This window comes from Thunnus maccoyii, chromosome 11 (assembly GCF_910596095.1).
Source record: "Thunnus maccoyii chromosome 11, fThuMac1.1, whole genome shotgun sequence".
Lineage (NCBI taxonomy): Eukaryota > Metazoa > Chordata > Actinopteri > Scombriformes > Scombridae > Thunnus > Thunnus maccoyii.
Window position 1 is genome coordinate 977,460 of NC_056543.1, and position 22,299 is coordinate 999,758.

Here is a 22,299-nt window from a genome sequence, read left to right on the forward strand (position 1 = left end):
ATTCTGAAAAGTTGATTCATGCATTTATTTCCAGTGGACTAGATTACTGTAATGCACTTTTTGCTGGACTGGCAAAGAACTTAATACACTCCAGCTTATTCAGAGTGCTGCAGACAGAGTATTAACTAAAACCAAAAGGTGTGAACACATCACTCCTATTTTAACGTGTCTTCACTGGCTCCCAGTAAAACAAAGAATTTAATTTAAAAATGTTCCTTTTTTAAAAAACTATGCACAGCTTGGCTCCCTCTTACATCACTGACATGCTCACTGAATACACACCAGACAGACACCTGAGATCATCAAGTAAAGGTCTCCTCACTATACGGAGAATAAACTCTAAATCAGCTCATGGTGCCTTCAGTCATTATGATCTTACTCTCTGGAATTCTCTACCACATGAACTCAGGTCTGCTACAACCGTGTCTTCTTTTAAAAGCAGACTAAAAACATCTTTTTTCACAAGCTTTAGTTAGGTTTAAAGTGTGTGGTTAACGGGCAAAACCTTCATTTTAGAATCAGTATTATTATTGTTATTCCTTTTTAATAATAATGATACCTTCTTATCCTACTCTCTTTATTATAATTCCTTCTAACCCTCTAATTATATTTGTTGTCTTGTATGTTGATGTTTAACATTTCCTTATTTTTATTGTTTTTATGTTGCATGTTTTATATATGTATTGTTAATGTAAAGTTAAACGGTTTTGACATGTATGATCTTTACCTTTATTTTTGTTTTTAAGCACATTGAGTTTATGACTGTGGTATTAAATGTGAAAGACAGCAGCTCATCCAGTCAGCTGGACTGAATCTCCAGGTGCATTCTGGGAGTGATTGACAGCTCAGATTACATGTTTAGAAAAGATCAGGATTCCACATTTAACTGCACTTCAACTCCAGCTGAGAACAACTATTACTGATGAAATGATAATATTACAACCTGTAGATTAAATCAGATCATTAATATCATTGATTCAAGAGGAGTGGAACAACCTTCATGGGGATCAGTAAAGAGACGGAAAGAGATGCTGTAATAAGATTGATGCTTTATTAAAGGGAAAACACAAACTGTAAATGTCTCGTTAAAACAAAGAAAATACATTTTTATAGGTTTATTTATTTATAATTGCTTCAGCAGAGAAAGCCTTTCAGATTTCTGTAGAATAAAAATAAAGTCACTTTCCTGGCGACGTCTTACTTTAATAAACTTTTGACATGTGGTCTGTTTGTCTTTATGCTAAGCTAAGCTAACTGTTTCTCCCTGCTCCCACTCTTATGCTAAGCTAAGATAGCTGTTTTCCCCTACTTGCAGTCTGATGCTAAGCTAAGCTTGCTGTTTTCTCCTCCTTCCAGTCTTTATGCTAAGCTAAGCTAGCTGAACTTCATTTTGAGCAAGTGAAACTCTCTCAGTTAGCGGCGATGGTCCGGTCTATCCAGGCGCGCAGTGCTGTGACACGGGCGTACACAGCAGGCGTCATGGTATTGCAGTCTGCACTTCCAAAGGACACGACACCAACCAGAGTCCAGGCACCAGCCTTCTGACAGACCAGAGGACCTCCAGAGTCGCCCTGAAAACAAACACACACACAAAATAAGCACACAAACACACAAATAGCATGCGTAGCTGATAGGTACGTGTTAGCATGTCTATCTTCCAACATGTTGCTAATATGCTTGTTGGTGGTTAGTGTGCAGCACCCACCTTGCAGCTGGAGGTTCCGTTGGCTCCGGCACAGATCATCTTGGAGGTGATGCCGAAGAATTGACTGCACTTACTATTGGTCAGCAGGGGGAGGGCTGCCTGCTGCAGCCGGGTGGCCGGGTTACCTGCAACACATCAACACATCACACTGATGTCTATACTGCCCCCAGTGGTCAAAGCATGCCATGTTTCCTGTGTTAACACTCCCCTTAGTGGTCTGAGAAGCTGTACAGGTGAGATTTAACCAGGTATAAGGCATTGACAATAATAATAATAATAATAATAATAATAAATATAGCTGTAAGTGGCAATTTGCGGGTTCAAGCTTTTTAGCACTTAACAGAGGGAAGCAGCTCGATCAGCCAAAATTTAAGGTGAGGTGGTGAACGAAGATGAGCAAAGTCACTTCAACTACTTTAGTTCTATTTAAAGGAGTGAGTCACCAATAATAATAATGATAGTCACTGTTGTAGTGGGTCAGGCCCCAGCAGCTGTAAAGCACTAATAATAATCATAATAAACATAATTGATGTGGATATTTTGAGTGATGGTCAGCACCTCAGTGGAGAAAAGTAGGCACGAGCCTTTGATGTCTTAAAGCTGAAAATGTTTGTTGAAGCCCTTGATCAAGGAGAACTGAAATAGCAAACATTGAAGTCTTCTGCAACTTGGATGCTGTCTCTTTCCATTCTGTCCTCTGAAGGTCTGACTCTCAGGGTCCTATCTTACGCCCGGTAGAGCGGCACTACGCGCAGCGCAAGTCTCTTTGCTATTTTAAGACAGACGCAGTTGTCATTTCCCCGTCCAGTGCCCACGTTGTTAAAATAGCAACGGCACTTGCGCCCATCAGTGCGTCCATCAGTGCGCCCATCAGTGCGCCCATGGGCATGTTGGTCTAAATGTAAGGTGTGGTAAGGCGCATTGTTGGCGTGTTGCTATCTTGAGGCAGCAGAGAGCGATTGCACTATTGACCAACAAAAACCTGGTCTAAAGTCAATGGCGCAGTGTTTCACTGTTATTTTAAGGAGCGTTATCAGGACAGTAATATGCACCTACACAGGCGGCTGCACCACATACACTCTGCTTGTTACACACACAGGACACGCAGCAGCGCACAAACATGCACAAGGTAACAAATAAAAGGATTACAATGTGAAAGATTATTATTGTGTATATTAATATATTTTAAAAAATACATGTCATAATGCTCAGTTATAATATTCATCAGAATTAACTAATCGCAGTAATGATGGATTAAATTGTTGAATTATTTGACCAAATTGTGTAATCATGTAGGTATTTAAACAGACGGACAACAACGGATCAGACACAGATCGACTTTCCTGCTGCATCAGTACATGATGACATGAGGAAATAAATGAGGTGAAAACAATGATTAAACTAACGAAGGAAATAAATCTGCACAGCTTCTAGCTGCTGCCAGCAGCAGGATCAGAACCTTGGAGAGCTCATCAAGTCCTGATAACTGTGTTAATGATTCTTTACATGATTAAAATTAATTCTTTAATTTTTGAACAATATTCAACAAATATTCTTTAACATTTTTGAGGTTACAGTGATCAAGTTTCTATACTTTCAACAATTAAAACCTGCTGATTTGACCTGATACTCCCTGACTGAACCAAATGATTTTAAAGAATCCAAAGCTGTAATTAAAATAATAAACCTTTTCAAAAACCAAACGAAGACAAATTTGCAACAAATGAATGAACAGGATCTTAAACTGGTGGTCTGGGACCACGGGAGGGTCCAGGAGCAGCAGTGTGCTCGTTATGGATCGCGCACTTTCCCTTTGCGCACGAGCAGATCCGTTTCCTCTGCAGAGAAGCGCTCCTTCTTGCTACTCAGCAAATGCGCCGTTATAATAGCAATCCGCCAAGGTGCAAGCACACCTGGCTCTTAAAGGGAATGGGAGATGACACTGTGATTGGTTTATTGCATGTTACGCTGAAAACACACCCATGATTAATTAGGAGACTATGGACAACCCCTTTGAACCGTGCGCCTGGCGCAGCGACCATTTTTCCACCATTAAAATAGCAAAAGTGGATTTGGACACACCCTCAATGCCATAGCGCCATGCGCTTCAGACCATGCGCTTTAGATCGTTAAAATAGGGCCCAGAGGCTTTAACCTAAGCAGATCAGCCTACACTATGAAAAATTAGTCTAATTGGTTCACTAGTTTCTAAACAAGGAAGTGCATTTTACCCGTGTTAGTTCAGGTCACGTTGCATGGAACTTCAGGTCACTGTCAGCACATTCTGGCTACACATTCACCTATCTTTGTTGTCTAGGAAGGCCCCCTCCGACCTTGGTAACCACGGTAATGCTGATTTACCCTTTATCAGAGAGGCCTCTGCCTTCCCCAAAACATCAAAGAGGGTTCTGGAGTCTCAAGGAGAGGAGAGAATTGTCTCCTTTCTACTTAAGAATTACAGTGTGACCTCAAGGCACCATTATTATCAGGCCTCAATAAGCAGGAATGAGACTTTTAAAATGTGCAATTAGTAACTAGCCCAGGCTTGACCCGATGTAACCCAATTTGTAACCCCTAAAGATGGAAAATTCCATAACAATAATGATAATAATTAAGTCACCGTTGCCGCTGGTCCGGCCCCAGCCGGTGGTCATGCACGTTGTGCCTGGGGGGAAGTTGTCTCTGGTCTCGGCCACGCACACGGGGGAAACATGCCTGTTTATCTGGGCGGGTCTGGCCAGCTTGATGAGCTGGATGTCGTTGTCATTGCTGATGTCGTTGTATTCGGGATGTGGGAACACCTGACAGGAAATTACATCATTAGCTGGTGAACACGCAGGAGCTCACGAGACATGATGAAGTCCTGCTGCTTGTTGCTCACCTGGCCGACCCCGATCACCTGGACGTCCTCGGTGGAGGAGCGGAGGTCATGTGCTCCGAGAACCACAAGGTCATACTCCCTGCGGAAAAACATGTGAATGAAATCGGCCAATAAAAAATCACCTGAGAAACAGGTGAGCAACAGGAGGCGGAGCCTAATGTCAGCTGCTGGCTGAAGCTCATATTCAGAAGAGGAACACTGATCATACAGCAGGTTTAACTGAGCAGCAGATTGAGTTCAGCTGTCAAACTGTCTTTATTTAAACATTTATAAAGTTTAAAGTTGCATTTAAACATTGGTTGACAGGACAGGTGAGGGTTAAAGGTTAAAGATTGTTGGTGTTTACCTGGCAGAACAGTGAGCAGCGGTTACCACCCAGTTCTGGTTGATGAGGGAGCCTCCGCAGAAGAAACCACTGAGCTGAAACAACCACATGTTCATGAATACAACTCATTTGTGTGTGTGTGTGTGTGTGTATATGTGTGTGTGTGTGTGTGTGTGTGTGTGTGTGTGTGTGTGTGTGTGTGTGTACCTGCAGGGCCGCCTGCCAGGGCCAGGAGTGAGGCTTCGCCTCCTCGCCGTTCACGATATCAGAGTAACCGCTGATGTCGGGGGGGATGGCGGGAGTGCCGCAACCTGGTGACATCATCATAAAGACATCATCATAAAGACATCATTAACAACAACATGAGTCAGGAAGTTTGTTCCTGATCTTTGCGAACAGACGACACAAAACACCTCGAGTCACATTTTCAGTAAGAAACGATTGTTAATAAGATCAATACTTTTAAAGTGATCAGCCAATAAACACGGATCGATCTCAGACTGTGTCCAGTTATCTTCAGTCACTTATAAAAATCATTTTATCTTCATAAAGTCTTACGGCCTCACCACCCTGCACACGTGGGATCTCTTGTGATGTGGGAAGCTGAGCAGGATGGGGCCTGGTTAGTACTTGGATGGGAGACCTCCTGGGAATACCAGGAGCTGTGAGCTGTCTCTCTCCTCTCTCCTCCTGTTGCTTTCTGCAGGTATTTCTGCCTCCAGAGCTGCTCAACACCCACTGCTACAATTATTATTATTAGTCTTATTATGATTATTACCATTATTATTACTATACATCTCTATGTGGAACTTGCATTGTTCTCTCTCTCCTCTCAACCGGTCGGTAGATGATGGCCGCCCACCCAGAGCCGCTAAATATTAAATCTATAAATAAATATAATAGTTGTAAATTAAAAACAAGCAGCTCAGTCTACCCAGCATGCTTCACTCCCTCAGCTGTCTTACCGTAGGCGGCGCCGACGAAGGCGAAGCAGGAGAGGATCCTCAGGAAGACCATGGCTCGAACATGAAAGCTCCGTCTGAGAGACGAACCTTTATACAGACGAGGAGCGACAGGATTGGACAGGAGGGACATGTGTGTGTGTGTGCGTGTGTGTGAGTGTGTGTGTGTGTGTGTGTGTCTGTGTGTGTGTGTGTGTGTGTGTGTGTGTGTGTGTGTGTGTGTGTGTGTTTCTATGGTGCAACCACTGTTCTGTGTAATTAACTGAGAAGATGTGCAGGAAGATCTTGTGAAATATATTTATGTAAAAGTCTCTGATGTCTGTTGTGAAAACTTCCACAGTTAAATGTGTGACAGTAGTTTTCTGTCATTGAAGTTTTCACCAAACTGCAGCCGTCTGTGGTTTGCAAATGTATAAGTGAGTCACTGAGAAGGACTTGTAGTGATATGTGGCTGATCAAGTTTGTAATTATTGGGTTTGATCAGTTATTGTGACAGTATTATTGATGTTAAAGCCATCTTACAGCAGTAGTGAGCAGACTGGTGGTGAAGTAATCTATCATTATAAATAAAACTGATCCCGTGTGTTTAACCTCTATAAATGCTGGTTCACTTTTAACTGGCTCAGTATGTTTTGGTATTTTTGCTTTGGGATCCTCTGTTTCAGCTTGGTGTTATTTAGGCAAAGCTACGAGCTGCTGCATATTCTAAAATAAATGCTACTGTAGGTGCAGAATGTTACAGTTCAGTTTTATTTTGCAGGCTTGTGCTACAGCCACTGATGTTGAATGTCCTGTGATACCAGCTGGCTTTATTGTCCAAGGTAATATCAGTGTTTAATATAAACCTCACATTGCCAGTCTTTGCACAGTAAGACATGATGGGTACATGTGGTTGAGTTTCAGGGGACATAATGAAGCGGAGGGAAGGGATGTCGTCTGTTGAAGGTCAAGTGCTCGTGGGACTTCAGGTCTTCACCTTTGGTTTGGCTGCATTCTTTGCAAACTACAACAGTTTATTCTGCACTATGCAGAAGATGCCTCATGAATTTATCAAAAAGTAATGTAATAATCTTTAAATGAATCTTGTATTTGGGTGCCGACTAGTTCTCTGATCATTCCAGCTAATGTTTACACTGCTTTTTACTTGTTGCTAACTAGTGCTGGGCGGTAGGACCAAACATTTGTATCACAGTATTTTTGTTTTTGAATGACTGGGCCTTTATATAGGTTCATAGTGGCTTATTCTACTGTCAGGAGTAAACAGAGTTTACATGAAGCACTTCAAAAGTTTGAGTCTGAGTCTGAGTGAACCGAACCACACACATCACATATTCATCCAAACACACTGGTGTGTTCACATGTATGAGGCTGACTGACTGTAAGGAAACTAAAACAACGTACAGTAACGGTTACCTGGGAGAAACTGCTGCTGTTCCTGCGGTCACTGCTCTCCTCTGCAGTCGGACCTGCTGCTGCCAGACTGTGTAACTACTACATATGGATTTACAGCGTTTGTCAATATTGTCGTCCAGGAGGCAAATTTACGAATCCTACTATGGCGAAGGCATGAGCCGCCCTACTCTGCCTCTGATTGGCTAGTACTCGTTGCCTTCGTTGGTTGTTTTGGTTAGGTTTAGGCATGAGGAATGAGATTGGTTAGGGTTAGGGTAAGAATATCAGGGTAAGCCAATCAGAGGCAGAGTAGGGCAGTGCCTTTGCAATAGTAGGATTTGTAAATTTGCATCCTGCAGATGGTTTCACCTCCACAAAATCAACTGGAAGAAAAGAGCGAGGCTGGCTGGATGAAACAGCGGTAACGTTAGTCCATTAAAACTGCACAGTGTGTATCTTGTCATTTTATTCTTGCAATTTGGAAACTTGCAGACATGAACCATTTTATTTCATCTTCAAAGTTGCTGCTTCTCTATGTTTACACATAAAAACAAACCGACTTGCAAACGGCCCTGCATGTAGTTAGCCATAATGCTACTACAGGAGGCTAGTTCCTGTGTTTACTTTCATTCAAACTCAGAGTTTTGAAGCGGTGTAGGAGAATGAGTGCCAGGTCACGGTGACCTGTACCAATGCCAAACATGTCAGTCCACCGAACCAAAACAGGAGACATCTGGAGATATTGGGAAAGAGGCGGAATACCACACACACAAAGTGCAGAGATGCCCACTCAAATTTGGTTAAAGTCTAAAGTTAAGTGAAATTGAGAAATGTCCCATTCTTCTTTAGAATTTAGGATAGCCAAAAAGTCTGCTAAACAGTATGAGACTTGTCACGCAACTTGAACACATACACACACACAGCCTGTCTTCAGTATAAAAGGCATGTCACGTTCTGTAATGTTGGAATTTTCTCTGTTTACGTTGTCTGGTGAGCCGTTGTGAAATAAAAGAGATTCCCCATCTGACACCTGTGTCTCGACCATCTGATTCCTCTGTTGTCCACCTCTTTCTGCCACAACAGCGGTTCATGTTAAAATCATGTTTATTTCTAAAGTAGTAGGAGGCTGAAGGAGGTTGTCCCGATAACCATCATTATACTTGAGGCCTTGTTCAGTTTTTCAAACCACAGAAAAACGTGAAAGATTATTAACCACCAGCCAAATTTGACTGATTAAAAAAATCACCAAGTTTCTAAAACTAGGTTTCAAAATTGTGGAAAAACAAGCAGTGTTCTGATCTCTGAAACGCTGGGGGTGTGTCCACTGAAGGCGCTGAAACCACTGAAACTGAACAGTCGGAGCCTCTGAACTCAACAACGCTCATGCCGAACTCCCATAAAAATATACAATTTAAAATAGGCCTCGTTTCTAAGTGTAAGACAAGCAACATGGATGATATTTTGGGCGGTCATCCGCTAATCGGAAGATCGGCGGTTCGTTTCCCGATTCCAGTCCGCATGTGGATGTGTCCTTGGGCAAGATACTGAAGCCCGAATTGCTCCTGATGGCTGTTCCATCAGTGTGTGAATGATTACATTTCCTCTGATGGGCAGGTTGGGACCTTACATGGCAGCCCCGTACCCATTCAGCATATGAATGGGTGAATGTGACTCGTAGTGTAAAAAACACTTTGAGTGCTTGGAAGACTAGAAAGGTGCTATACAAGTACAGTCCATTTACCATTTACCATTTATTTCAAAAATAAAGTAACGCTAGGAGCCACTGCTTAATTCAGAACCTATTTTGTAGGTAAATGTGGACTTATTTCAGTAAAAACTTAAATGAGTAGTTAACAAGTGATCCATTGTCAGTCATTGTTATATTAAAGTGTCATTTATGTCAATGGAGTTCAGTGTCAACGTTACTCACTTGTGTGCTGAAAAGCGCCAGCGAGGGTCTGGATGTAACAGCCGCAGGCATGTGTCTGTAGTGAGGGCGAAGACACCGGAGTAACGTCCGCAACGCAGCCCGAGACAGCGAGGGTGAGACTGGACAGAGTGCAGTCAGCCACTAAGTTACAGTCCGTTTCATTTGGTCGCCTGTCGATGGCGTCATACCCCCTCTACCAAAGAGTATATGTAGTATATGTGTCATGCATCACTGTTGTTGTTGTCCGCCACAATGACGTCTACCAAAGAGTATACATGTACAAGATAATATGCTGGTGTAATGGTTTCTGCCTTCAGATAACCGATACCCCCTGCCGATGTGGATAAGGCACCGGCAGACGGCTGTCCTCTACCTCTGACCGAGGTATCGAACGTGTTCCCAAAATCTACACAGAAGACCATCCTCGCCTTGTTTAGGGAACCAGAGTTCAGCCTGGCTTCTATAATCACCAGCTGTCACTGAACCTCTCTAAACGGGCCTATTTACTCAGGAATACCTGACAGCAGGGTCGCAACAAAGTGTATCGGTGCAAATAGGTGTTGGAGGTTTGAAAGTCCTCCAAGATGGCCTCTAACAGGTCATCACTGGAGGAGGCCCACCCTGATGGTCGAGGGCTTCGATGTCCTGGCCTTAACAGTTTAGCCAATTAAACTATAATAAACCGTTCAACCTGATTCTGAACTCTGTCACATCTTATCATATCAATTATCACAATTACAATTCTGTTAATTAAAAAACATTGCAAGTTTATCCTTAGCAAATTTCATTATAAAGACCTCAGAGATGAGCAAAGACAGGAACTATGGTTGGAGTGTATAAAAATACTAACCAGTTTTATTTGTTTTCTCCAAAAATGAGTAACATAAAATACAAAAAGTAAAAAGTTCTGCTCGAAAAACTCAAATTAAATCCAAAAATGTCAGATTTCAGTTTGTGTCGTCGCCCTGATCGACGCCAGAGGAGGATGATGTCATGATGATGTCATAATGGGAATGGTGAGCACCAGCAGGGACGTCTGAGGTATCTAACATGCCAGTTTTATTTGTTTTCTCCAAAAATGAGTAACATAAAATACAAAAAGTAAAACATAAAAGCTTGAGTAAAAAGTTAAAGATTCAAAAAGGCAAACTGACAAAAGGACCTCAAGTGACGACCCAAAAAGAGAGACCCCCGTCTCTCTTGGCTCTTCTTTTTATATCAATACATCTCCCCCTTCTTACATTCCTACATCCATATCCAGAACATCTACCAGCTACATGCTGATGTTTTATGATGAGAAATCGGTGACCTTTCTTTGACTGTCACTTACAACACATTCCATGGAACATTTGAAACTTCTATTTTTTTATGTTTGAGGTTAAATTTAGGGATGTCTCCTCGCTGCAATAAACCGCAGCTTCTCCTTGGGCCTCAGGTTTGTTTAGTCTCACATGAAAGTTCAGATGTAGTTCACTAAAAACTTGTGCAAGTTCTGCACAAATGGTGTAAGACATGGTGTTTTGACTTATCACCAATTATAATTAAATAATGTAGTCAGAGGTAGGTTTGAGTGGAGTTCATCTCGGCCACTTAGAGTGGAGCTTTCAACACTCATCATAGGTCATAAATTCACCTTTATTCAGTTTTAAGCCACACTTTAACAAAGAACGTTTTAGATCTTGGTCGTTTTTAACTGAATCTTTTAACCAGATGAAGGATTTTAGTCATCGTCTGGATCTTGAGTTGTCATAGTAACAAGCTGAGCAAACGTTAACAGCAGTTTGGCTCGCAGCCCCTCCTTACATCCTGTGTCCACTGAACAGCGTCGGAGAAACACTGATTTTTAAAAAAATAACAGCAAAATTTCAGTAACTCACACAAATAATAACCTTTCAATGTTCGAAGGGGGTGTAGGATGAAGTAGAGAACTTTTCTAGTCCTACCCCCTTTTTTTACTTTATTTTTTTTTAATTTACTTCATCAATCAAGTCAAAGCTGAAAAAAACATTCAGAACAACACAAGAGAATAAATATAACTTGCATAGAAACAATAACAACAAACAAAAACAACACAAGTCAAAAAGACACTCTGTACCAAATCATATTATTCCAGTCAAGCTCTATCTTCATTCATTCTATATCTGTTCAATATGTTATTTTTAAAGATTTGTTTCAACTTACTTAATGTTGTACATGTTTTCATTTCTTCACTACAGTTGTTCTATAGATTAACTCCCTTTGTTGTGATACAATGAAGTTTTGCATTAGTCCTCACTGTTTCTTGAACATACATATTCCTCTGAAATCATATTTACTTTCCCTCATTTGAAACAATCTTTGGATTCAGTTTGGTAACTGCTGATTTTTTACTCTGTACATGATTTGAATAGTTTTGAAATCAACCAGGTCCTTAAATTTCAGTGCATTTAGTTTGATGAAGAGTGGGTTTGTTGGTTCTCTGTAAGTGGTTTTATTTACGATTCTTATGGCTCTTTTTTGGAGGATGAAAATCGGATCTGTGTTTGTGTCATAAGCTTCGTCTACATCTTCCACATAGACTTTGTTCCAGTCTTGTATCATCAGATCTTTTTTAAAAGAATTAATTGCCCCTTCTGATTTTTGTCTAATTATTTTGTAAGTTGTCACATCTTTATTTGTTTTCTAACTGCAGATATTAATCCTCAGGACTCCACCAGGAGCCTACTTGTGTCCAGAAAAGAGCTTGTAAAGTCTGACTTCCTGTCTGTACTGTACATTGATGCACCTGATGTGTGTTGGCCTTTAGACTTCAGATCTGTGGACCCCTTTAAAAAGCAGCAGAAGACCCACCTCTTTACACCTGCCTTTGAGCAGTGTTCTTTCTCTCTTTTTTATATATGATCTTTATATTGTGTCTCTTTTTGGTCTTTCTTTGTTTTACTTCACCCTGACTGCAGCAATTCTATTGAAATGAATAGATTTAGTTTGTTGTGAGGTCGCAGTATCACAGTGACAACAGCTGCTGTTTTGTAACAGAAGGTCAAGTCAGATTTTAAAAAAAGAATTACAAGAAGAATAAAATGTAGCAGCTTTCATGTCTTCTGGACTTTAAATGTGTGTAAAATTCACATGAAGGCAGCCGTTGGGACACCTTGTGGCATTTTGAAATGTGGCGACACTCGTATAAAGTTCCTCATTTAACAAACCTCACCTGTGAGAAGCTGCTGACCGCTTTAACTTGTGAAAGACGTTTCAGTTGTGAAACAGCTTCCTGTGGCTTTTCTGCTGAGGCTGAACTGACGATGCTGAAGGTAAAAGCTGTTCAAACAGGTGATGTCAGTAAAGAGAACAAACCCTGTGTGTTGACGGAGCGGCTGCAGGCGGCTGACAGATGGTCCAGTCAAACTTTTCATTCAACTGTCTTCAAAGGTTGAATCCAGATTCTGGGTCAGGCCACAGAGTGCTGCTGTGACACGGCGTGTTTAACCAGCTTCACACGCCTCGCTATGTGTATGTGTTTAGAATAAAATGCATAAATCAAACTTCTTTTGACTTAAAATGTTCTAAAACAAGCATCATTTCCACTGGAGATGCATGAGGGGACGTGTTTTATTGTTTCAGGTTGATTTTCTTCCTGGAGATTCTCTGAACTTTGTTTTCTGACTGTCCTGAGAAAAGATCTGAGATGATCAAAATATTGATACGTTCATCTGAGGCTTAATAACTGTGGGTTTTGCTTCTCAGATGACATTTTCTTATTCATTAATGTTGTTATTAACAGGCGGCTGTGGCTCAGGAGGCAGAGCACATATGAGGATGAAAACCCAGCCTTCATCACCATGGCCTGGACTAATTAGGTAAAAGCTAACTTTTAAAATACTGATTTGTGTCATTGCACTGCAGTTTGGGAGAAAAGTCATCACGCAGCAGGGACTGATAACTAATCCTCTGGTTTTCTTCTCAGGTTGTTTCCATGGCAACTCGGACGGACCTACAGCATGATTCCAGACTTTCGCTTCATCCTGATCAAGAATGATGTCTCCTGAAAAGATTAGCTCAGTTGTTATAGCTAATGAAGCCACGCTAGCACAGAGCTGTGATAACCAAACACTCCTGATCCTCCTCCTGCTTTTATCGGCTGATTCAGTCCATTTTAAAGTTTAGAGTTAATTTGGTCCAGCAGGAAACAATCTGATAAACAGTATAATAATACATAACAATAACAATAACACACCCGAGTAAATCTATGATGGAACATCTCTGAGCAGAACATGTTGCTGTGCCTTCCTCAGTGATTTACACTTTAAAAAGACGAAATACGCAGCAACAGAACAGTGGATCTGAATCAGGTTCATGTCTTCATATCACACAGACCCTGAACACAAAGGTCAAGAGAAGTGAGTGTGTGTGTGTGTGTGTGTGTGTGTGTGTGTGTGTGTGAGTGTGTGTGTGTGAGTGAGTGTGTGAGTGTGTGTGTGTGTATGTGTGTGTGTGTGTGAGTGTGAGTGTGTGAGTGTGAGTGAGTGTGTGTGTGTGTGTGTGTGTGTGTGTGTGTGTGTGTGAGTGTGTGCGTGTGCGTATGTGTGTGTGTGTGTATGTGTGTGTGTGAGTGTGTGTGTGTGTATGAGTGTGTGTATGTGTGTGTGTGTGTGTGTGTGTGTGAGTGTGTGTGTGTGTGTGTATGTGTGTGTGTGTGTGAGTGTGTGTATGTGTATGTGAGTGTGTGTATGTGTATGTATGTGTGTGTGTGTGTGTGTGTGTGAGTGTGCGTGTGTGTGTATGTGTGTGTGTGAGTGTATGTGTGTGAGTGTGTGTGTGTGTGTGTGTGTATGTGTGTGAGTGTGTGTGTGTGTGTGTGTGTATGTGTGTGTGTGAGTGTGTGTGTGTGTGTGTGTGTGTGTGTGTGTGTGTGAGTGTGTGTGTGTGTGTGTGCGTGTGTGTGTGAATGTGAGTGTGTGTGTGTGTGTGTGTGAGTGTGAGTATGTGTGAGTGTGTGTATGGACGGCAGTCTGTAACGCACGTTGTCTGGTTTCTGACCGACAAAGCAACTTACTTCCTGACTCACGATGGCACAAACACAGCAGTAGTCCCGAGCGGGACAAACACAAAACAGTCTAGCGTGGTGAACACAACTAAACAGGCAGCAAACTTAAAATACTCCTAGGAGTAAAGCAGGAAAAATGGACTCGGCGGTCCGTCAACAGCACAACAAACAATAGCAAAAGCTAAGAGCTAAATGCTAAACAACAGCAACTGATGCTGATAAGAACACACAACTAACACTGCCTCTGCCCAGACTTATGCCTCTTACTTGGGTCGCTTCAGAAAGCGAGCAGGGTGTGTGTGTAATCCGTCGTTATGTCCGGCTTTGTCCTGGGCTCGGATGCAGACGGTGGCCGTTCTCGCACGGACGGCGAAAAGCACGGCAGCTGGCTCTCAGTGGCGTGGCGGAGAGAACAGCAGAGTCGACTCGGTGAAGAAGCGTTACTTCCTTCTCGAGGGAATTTGAGGAAGCTGGTTGCAGCAGCGGAACAGGAGTTACCCCTAGCTCAGTGACATGGGAAAGGCGTGTGCTTCAGGGCACGTTCAGTGATGTCATGGCTGTGTCATCAGGACGCTCTGCTGTGCAGGAGCGTCTCCGCCAATGAGACTGTATGTTAACTGCTCCCTGCTGAGGTGTGAAAATCGCAAAGCATCCTTGGAAATGGAGTTTGCAATGGACTCCCATTGTCTGTAAGCATTTTTGGCGCTATTCCTTTTTCTCGGGGGAAACAAAGGAACAAGCACCTCGTGGTTAGGCCTCACAAGTTACATGTAGGCCTTCTCTGTGTGACCTCATGGTTTGAGGCCCAACATCCCCCCTTTGGTCTGAAGAGTGGGGTGCTGGCCACAATCTTCAGAGCAACCCAAGGGCCGAGTAGTCCCTGTGGGTTAGAAGTAACCTGGTGGTCACACAGTCCACGTGCTCCAGAGACAGGTGGAAGGCTAGAACAGTCCGTATTTCCTGAGAACAAGAAAGGGTTGAAACAGTCCATACAGTTCACAAAGTTAAGAGTTCAGAGGCTTGTCTGGGCAGCTACTGAGGCAAAGTCTGAGGCAAAGTCTGGCTAGTGACAGAGCAAAGTCTGAGGCAAAGTCTGGCTAGTGACAGAGGCAGAGTCCAAGCAGTGTTCTAACAGACCTATGTACATTCAAGAATTAACCAACACATTCCTTTTGCTGCTCTTTGGTTATCACCACTAAACACAACACAAAGGTAATGAAAGAAAAGAAAAGGAAAAAGGAAAGGTGGCTAAATGAATAGGCTTACTCCTGAAGGAGGCTGGAGTTAACCAGTGGACTGGCGCAGACTGGCATGCTGGATGGAAGGAGGGAGTCCAGTCTGGCCTGTGTGTGTTGAATGTACCTGTACAGGATGTGTGAATCCTAGTTGGAACTGGATTTGAAGTGCAATGCCAAGACGATATGTCAGATGTGTTTGTGAAGGTTGCATAGCAGTAGTAGTAGCAGATCTAAGAACTTAGTCTAACTTACATACTCACCTATGTTACACCTGACCTCAAACCTGACATAATATCTAAGGCATGCAAAGGTTATGGGGAAACAAACTGCAAGCTGATGGGAACCATGGTAACAGAGGGAGTGGTAGTAAGCGTTAGTGTATGCTGGGTTGTGGGTATGTTGTATCAAATTGTTGCAGAAAAAGGTACCAGAGCAAAAAACTCTCTTTTGAAAATAAAAAGGGAGTCAGAGGTCCAAGCAGCAAAGTGTTCTTTAATGCCGGCAAAAAAGGGGAGCAATCAGCACTTTTACAACAAACCAAATCGCTCCAAAGGTTTTTTCTTTGGGGCATTGTTTTTATTCCCTTGGGTCGGCATAGGTCACACCTTATCATCCACCCTCCCTAATTTTTGACCAATTATTATGTTACTTTTATCTCCGTCACTCGTTGTTGGTCAAAACTCTTCAAAACAGGTTTTGAGCTGTTTGAGGATATGTACTGGCATATTCAATTCTACCTGATTATATCCAATTTTTATATAAGTATTGGGAATCATTTTACACCATTATTGCCAAGTTGTCTTCTGGCCTTTTATTTTTTATAAGTTATTCTAGTCATTTTACACCCTTATTTCTTGATCTCCTCCAGAGAGTATTTTTTTAAAAGGTGAAGACTTTGGCAGACCCAAGCAAAGTGACATGTAATACAAACACACTCAAATTTCTCCAGTGTATGATTATGATTCTTCTACCGTGCCTCTATACGTACATTGTGATTAAATATGGTTCATGAGATTATAACTACACCAATACAAATTATATCACACTAGCCCTTATCGCTTATAAACTTATAAAATCAATCTGCATAGCTTAATATTGTCTTTAAGCACACCAATGACTTTTAATGAAAATACACCACAGGTACAGTACACTACGCTCCACTGGAGGGGACACTACCACAATGGCTCCACCCCCCTTCGATGTGGAGGTTGCTCCATGCATCTAGGGAGTGGAAATGGCTGAAAAAGCTCAGTCAGGGGGGAGGTCTGGTCATCACCCCTGTGGTTTTGTTTCCGACGAGGCTGTCGGCGCCTGGGAGGTCCTGTTCTGCCATCCATCTTGGTGCGAGGCATCTCGTTGCCTTCCAGCACTAGGTTGGCATTTCCTGAGGTGTGGATCCACAGGACTCCAGCGTCGTCTCCTCGCCCTCTAGCAGGGCGCGTGAGGTGAGGTGACTCACCCTGGTAGCGTTCAACTTCCTGGAGATAGTTGTCGATGTCTGAATCTTGACTATCAGTGTGGGTGGGCTGATGGAGGCACTTGGCAGTCATCTGGACTGTTGAGGTCGGGGACTGCATCACCAGGGGTCGCTAGGCTACTAGCTTGCATCTCCTGGTGGAGTGGGGTCATCTGCTCCTTTACCTGTAGGGCTTCTTGGGGCAGGCTTCGGCTGGTGGCGCCGGGAGAAGGGACCTCTTCGAGGTCAGAAATATCACTTGGTTCCTGGGTGGCCATGTCGACAGCGATGCTCGTCTGTCCGGTCTGGCCTTCTTCGCGTCTGTCCTCTGGTCTCGTCGAAGAGACTGGATCTGCGCGTGCAGGGTTCTGTTTGCGTCCTGTAGCCAGATTATCTCAACACCTGAATGTAGGCGGTCTTGACACAGCCTGCGGTTCTCCTCTAGTACAGCCTGGTAGCTGTGTTGCAGCTGGCTCTGTTGTGCTTGGCTCTCTGCGGCTAGCAGCTGGGCTCTGCGCTGATGGAGGAGAAACATCTCACCAAACAGGTCCGGGATGCTCCGCCTGGGCTTCTCGGCCGGGTTGTAGGTGTACTCAACTAATCCCTGTAAATAATCACAGTCGCTAACACTATAGCAGTTGAGATTCTCTCACTCCTTTCTGGAGAAGCGGAGGAGGGCAGTGACGACATCCTGCATGTCTTGGTCATCTGGCCTCTTCTGAGCTACGGCTTCGGCCACGTGGGGTACCTGGTGACTCATTTTACTTGTAGTAAATGCACAGTACATGGTGGCTCTAACAATTGTTGTGGTAAAACTGCTAATGCTGCACAAATGCACAGGTGAGAGGCAGACCTGTGACTTACACGGTTGATTACTCAAAACTGCAACCTATCTTGTCCTGATAGGACCCTAATGGTGACTCTAGCACCTAGGTGAGTAACAACCAGTTAGTGTTTATGCTAATTACTCTACTATCTATCCTATGAAGGTGTTAGTGAAGTGGCTTCAGCACCTCTGGTGAGTAAAAGCTGGTTACTGTGTTGGGGGGGGGGGTAAACAACTAGCATGCAAAATGCTAACAACTCTCTGCTAACACAACCACTAGTGCACACTAGTGCACACAATACACAACCACACTGTATATGCTTGGCGGAGCACAAGACACGTCAAAATTTCGAAAATTGAAATTTTGGGGGAAAATTATTAATAATTCAAAAATATATAATTATTGATTATTGTGCATAAATATCGCAAAAAGGGCTGATATCTCAGGAGCCTCACACGGGGGCACCATTAATGTTGGGACGGGCAGTAGTGCGTTTGGTTATTAGCAATAATTCATAATTATCATAGATAATTATGAATTATGAAAACAAGATATTGTTAACCTTAATCAACAATTCGGGCACCAACTGTTGGATCTGTGAGGGACACAGTTGATTATTTGCAATAATGATCAATTATCAAGGATAATTAACTAATTATGACAATAGAATTATTAATATGGATTAACAAATATGGGGCACCACCCGGAAACTGGGACCAATAACCAAACAAGGTAGTCTCATAAATGGGAGTTCACCTAGAATGTTAATATCTGAGAGATATCACTATTCAAGGGTGAACAGAGAAGGGTGAATTCGAGTTCTGACTCCTTCAATCAGCCACTTTTCACAATATTATACACAATAATGACAGAAGAACTTCTCTTTAAAGGTAACAGTGTTTACACATAACAGTGTTTATTAAACGTAGCAAAATTAACAAAGTTAACAAATGCTTCATTCAATAAACAACTATCCTAAAATCTAATCCTACCAAATGAACACAAACAGCTATGTACAGGGTTGGCGCGAGAACCGGATGGCAGAAATGTGGCGGTGTCTTGGTTAGACAGAAGCAAGATGGCGCCGCCTGATGGACGGCGTCTCGCACTCACCCACTTCTGAGAAAAACACACGTGTCTGATGGCGGATAAGGAAAGACAAAGCGAAGCTTTGTCCGACGTTATCTGACCATCAGATGTGCAAAAGATGTGTGTGTGCGCGTGCGTGTATGTTAGTCAGAAGAGAGAGGGAAGGAAAGAAAGCGATCGTGAGAGGAAGAGAAGCGGTTCCTTTGTCCACAGACAGTGTGTGTACAGACGGCATTCTGTAACGCACGTTGTCTGGTTTCTGACCGACAAAGCAACTTACTTCCTGACTCACGATGGCACAAACACAGCAGTAGTCCCGAGCGGGACAAACACAAAACAGTCTAGCGTGGTGAACACAACTAAACAGGCAGCAAACCTAAAATACTCCTAGGAGTAAAGCAGGAAAAATGGACTCGGCGGTCCATCAACAGCACAACAAACAATAGCAAAAGCTAAGAGCTAAATGCTAAACAACAGCAACTGATGCTGATAAGAACACACAACTAACACTGCCTCTGCCCAGACTTATGCCTCTTACTTGGGTCGCTTCAGAAAGCGAGCAGGGTGTGTGTGTAATCCGTTGTTATGTACGGCAGCTGGCTTTCAGCAGCGTGGCGGAGAGAACAGCAGTCGACTCTGTGAAGAAGCGTTACTTCCTTCTCGAGGGAATTTGAGGACGCTGGTTGCAGCAGTGGTCTCTCTCGGATCCGGGAATGTGTTGGGGTGAACACGGGCGAAGTCTTGTCTCGTCCGGCGAGGGGAGTCTTTGATGAGGGGAAAACACGTGTGTGGGGTACCCCCTTTAGTCAGCTGACTCACAGAGGAACAGGAGTTGCCCCTAGCTCAGTGACATGGGAAAGGCGTGTGCTTCAGGGCACGTTCAGTTTTTAAAGGGGTGGTGATGTCATGGCTGCGTCATCAGGACGCTCCACTGTGCAGGAGCGTCTCTGCCAATGAGACTGTATGTTAACTGCTCCCTGCTGAGGTGTGAAAATCGCAAAGCATCCTTGGAAATGGAGTTTGCAATGGACCCCCCATTGTCTGTAAGCATTTTTATTCCTTTGTCTCGGGGGAAACAAAGGAACAAGCACCTCGTGGTCAGGCCTCACAGGTTACATGTAGGCCTTCTCTGTGTGACCTCATGGTTTGAGGCCCAACAACAGTTTATTCTGCACTATGCAGAAGATGCCTCATGAATTTATCCAAAAGTAATGTAATAATCTTTAAATGAATCTTGTATTTGGGTGCCGACTAGTTCTCTGATCATTCCAGCTAATGTTTACACTGCTTTTTACTTGTTGCTAACTAGTGCTGGGCGGTAGGACCAAACATTTGTATCACAGTATTTTTGTTTTTGAATGACTGGGCCTTTATATAGGTTCATAGTGGCTTATTCTACTGTCAGGAGTAAACAGAGTTTACATGAAGCACTTCAAAAGTTTGAGTCTGAGTCTGAGTGAACCGAACCACACACATCACATATTCATCCAAACACACTGGTGTGTTCACATGTATGAGGCTGACTGACTGTAAGGAAACTAAAACAACGTACAGTAACGGTTACCTGGGAGAAACTGCTGGTGTTCCTGCGGTCACTGCTCTCCTCTGCAGTCGGACCTGCTGCTGCCAGACTGTGTAACTACTACATATGGATTTACAGCGTTTGTCAATATTGTCGTCCAGGAGGCAAATTTACGAATCCTACTATGGCGAAGGCATGAGCCGCCCTACTCTGCCTCTGATTGGCTAGTACTCGTTGCCTTCGGTGGTTGTTTTGGTTAGGTTTAGGCATGAGGAGTGAGATTGGTTAGGGTTAGGGTAAGAATATCAGGGTAAGCCAATCAGAGGCAGAGTAGGGCAGGTGATGCCTTCGCAATAGTAGGATTCGTAAATTTGCATCCTGCAGATGGTTTCACCTCCAAAAAATCAACTGGAAGAAAAGAGCGAGGCCGGCTGGATGAAACAGCGGTAACTTGCAGACATGAACCATTTTATTTCATCTTCAAAGTTGCTGCTTCTCTATGTTCACACATAAAAACAAACTGACTTGCAAACTGCCCTGCATGTAGTTAGCCATAATGCTACTACAGGAGGTTAGTTCCTGTGTTTACTTTCATTCAAAGTCAGAGTTTGAAGCAGTGTAGGAGAATGAGTGCCAGGTCACGGTGACCTGTACCAATGCCAAACATGTCAGTCCACCGAACCAAAACAGGAGACATCTGGAGATATTGGGAAAGAGGCGGAATACCACACACACAAAGTGCAGAGATGCCCACTCAAATTTGGTTAAAGTCTAAAGTTAAGTGAAATTGAGAAATGTCCCATTCTTCTTTAGAATTTAGGATAGCCAAAAAGTCTGCTAAACAGGATGAGACTTGTCACGCAACTTGAACACATACACACACACAGCCTGTCTTCAGTATAAAAGGCATGTCACGTTCTGTAATGTTGGAAGTTTCTCTGTTTACGTTGTCTGGTGAGCCGTTGTGAAATAAAAGACATTCCCCATCTGACACCTGTGTCTCGACCATCTGATTCCTCTGTTGTCCACCTCTTTCTGCCACAACAGCGGTTCATGTTAAAATCATGTTTATTTCTAAAGTAGTAGGAGGCTGAAGGAGGTTGTCCCGATAACCATCATTATACTTGAGGCCTTGTTCAGTTTTTCAAACCACAGAAAAATGTGAAAGATTATTAACCACCAGCCAAATTTGACTGATTAAAATCACCAAGTTTATAAAACTAGGTTTCAAAATTGTGGAAAAACAAGCAGTGTTCTGATCTCTGAAACGCTGGGGGTGTGTCCACTGAAGGCGCTGAAACCACTGAAACTGAACAGTCGGAGCCTCTGAACTCAACAACGCTCATGCCGAACTCCCATAAAAAATATACAATTTAAAATAGGCCTCGTTTCTAAGTGTAAGACAAGCAACATGGATGATATTTTGGGCGGTCATCCGCTAATCGGAAGATCGGCGGTTCGTTTCCCGATTCCAGTCCGCATGTGGATGTGTCCTTGGGAAAGATACTGAAGCCCGAATTGCTCCTGATGGCTGTTCCATCAGTGTGTGAATGATTACATTTCCTCTGATGGGCAGTTTGGGACCGTACATGGCAGCCTCGTACCCATTCAGCATATGAATGGGTGAATGTGACTCGTAGTGTAAAAAACACTTTGAGTGCTTGGAAGACTAGAAAGGTGCTATACAAGTACAGTTCATTTACCATTTACCATTTATTTCAAAAATAAAATAACACTAGGAGCCAATGCTTAATTCAGAACTTATTTTGTAGGTAAATGTGGACTTATTTCAGTAAAAACTTAAATGAGTAGTTAACAAGTGATCCATTGTCAGTCATTGTTATATTAAAGTGTCATTTATGTCAATGGAGTTCAGTGTCAACGTTACTCACTTGTGTGCTGAAAAGCGCCAGCGAGGGTCTGGATGTAACAGCCGCAGGCATGTGTCT

At 43.0% G+C, this 22,299-nt stretch overlaps 1 protein-coding gene across 1 annotated transcript; it reads right to left on the bottom strand.

Annotated features, from left to right (window-relative positions):
- Positions 1-1,037: 1,037 nt before the first annotated feature.
- Positions 1,038-20,607, bottom strand: LOC121907570 (chymotrypsin A-like). Its single transcript, XM_042427208.1, has 9 exons — positions 20,393-20,607; positions 5,877-5,963; positions 5,119-5,222; positions 4,933-5,006; positions 4,587-4,665; positions 4,326-4,506; positions 3,316-3,318; positions 1,706-1,830; positions 1,038-1,571 (listed from the first exon to the last, which is right to left on the bottom strand). Exons 2-9 carry the CDS (start codon positions 5,926-5,928, stop codon positions 1,410-1,412), a joined length of 780 nt encoding a protein of 259 aa, XP_042283142.1. The 5' UTR covers positions 5,929-5,963; positions 20,393-20,607; the 3' UTR covers positions 1,038-1,409.
- Positions 20,608-22,299: the final 1,692 nt, after the last annotated feature.

What these genes read in the sequence shown, in the direction of transcription:
- LOC121907570 (XM_042427208.1), bottom strand. Translation starts at nt 5,928, where the DNA reads ATGGTCTTCCTGAGGATCCTCTCCTGCTTCGCCTTCGTCGGCGCCGCC. An exon ending in CCTGGCAGGCGGCCCTGCAG is followed by an intron (nt 5,007 to 5,118) that starts GTACACACACAC and finishes TGGTTGTTTCAG; the next exon opens with CTCAGTGGTTTCTTCTGCGG. An exon ending in AGGTGATCGGGGTCGGCCAG is followed by an intron (nt 4,507 to 4,586) that starts GTGAGCAACAAG and finishes ATTTCCTGTCAG; the next exon opens with GTGTTCCCACATCCCGAATA.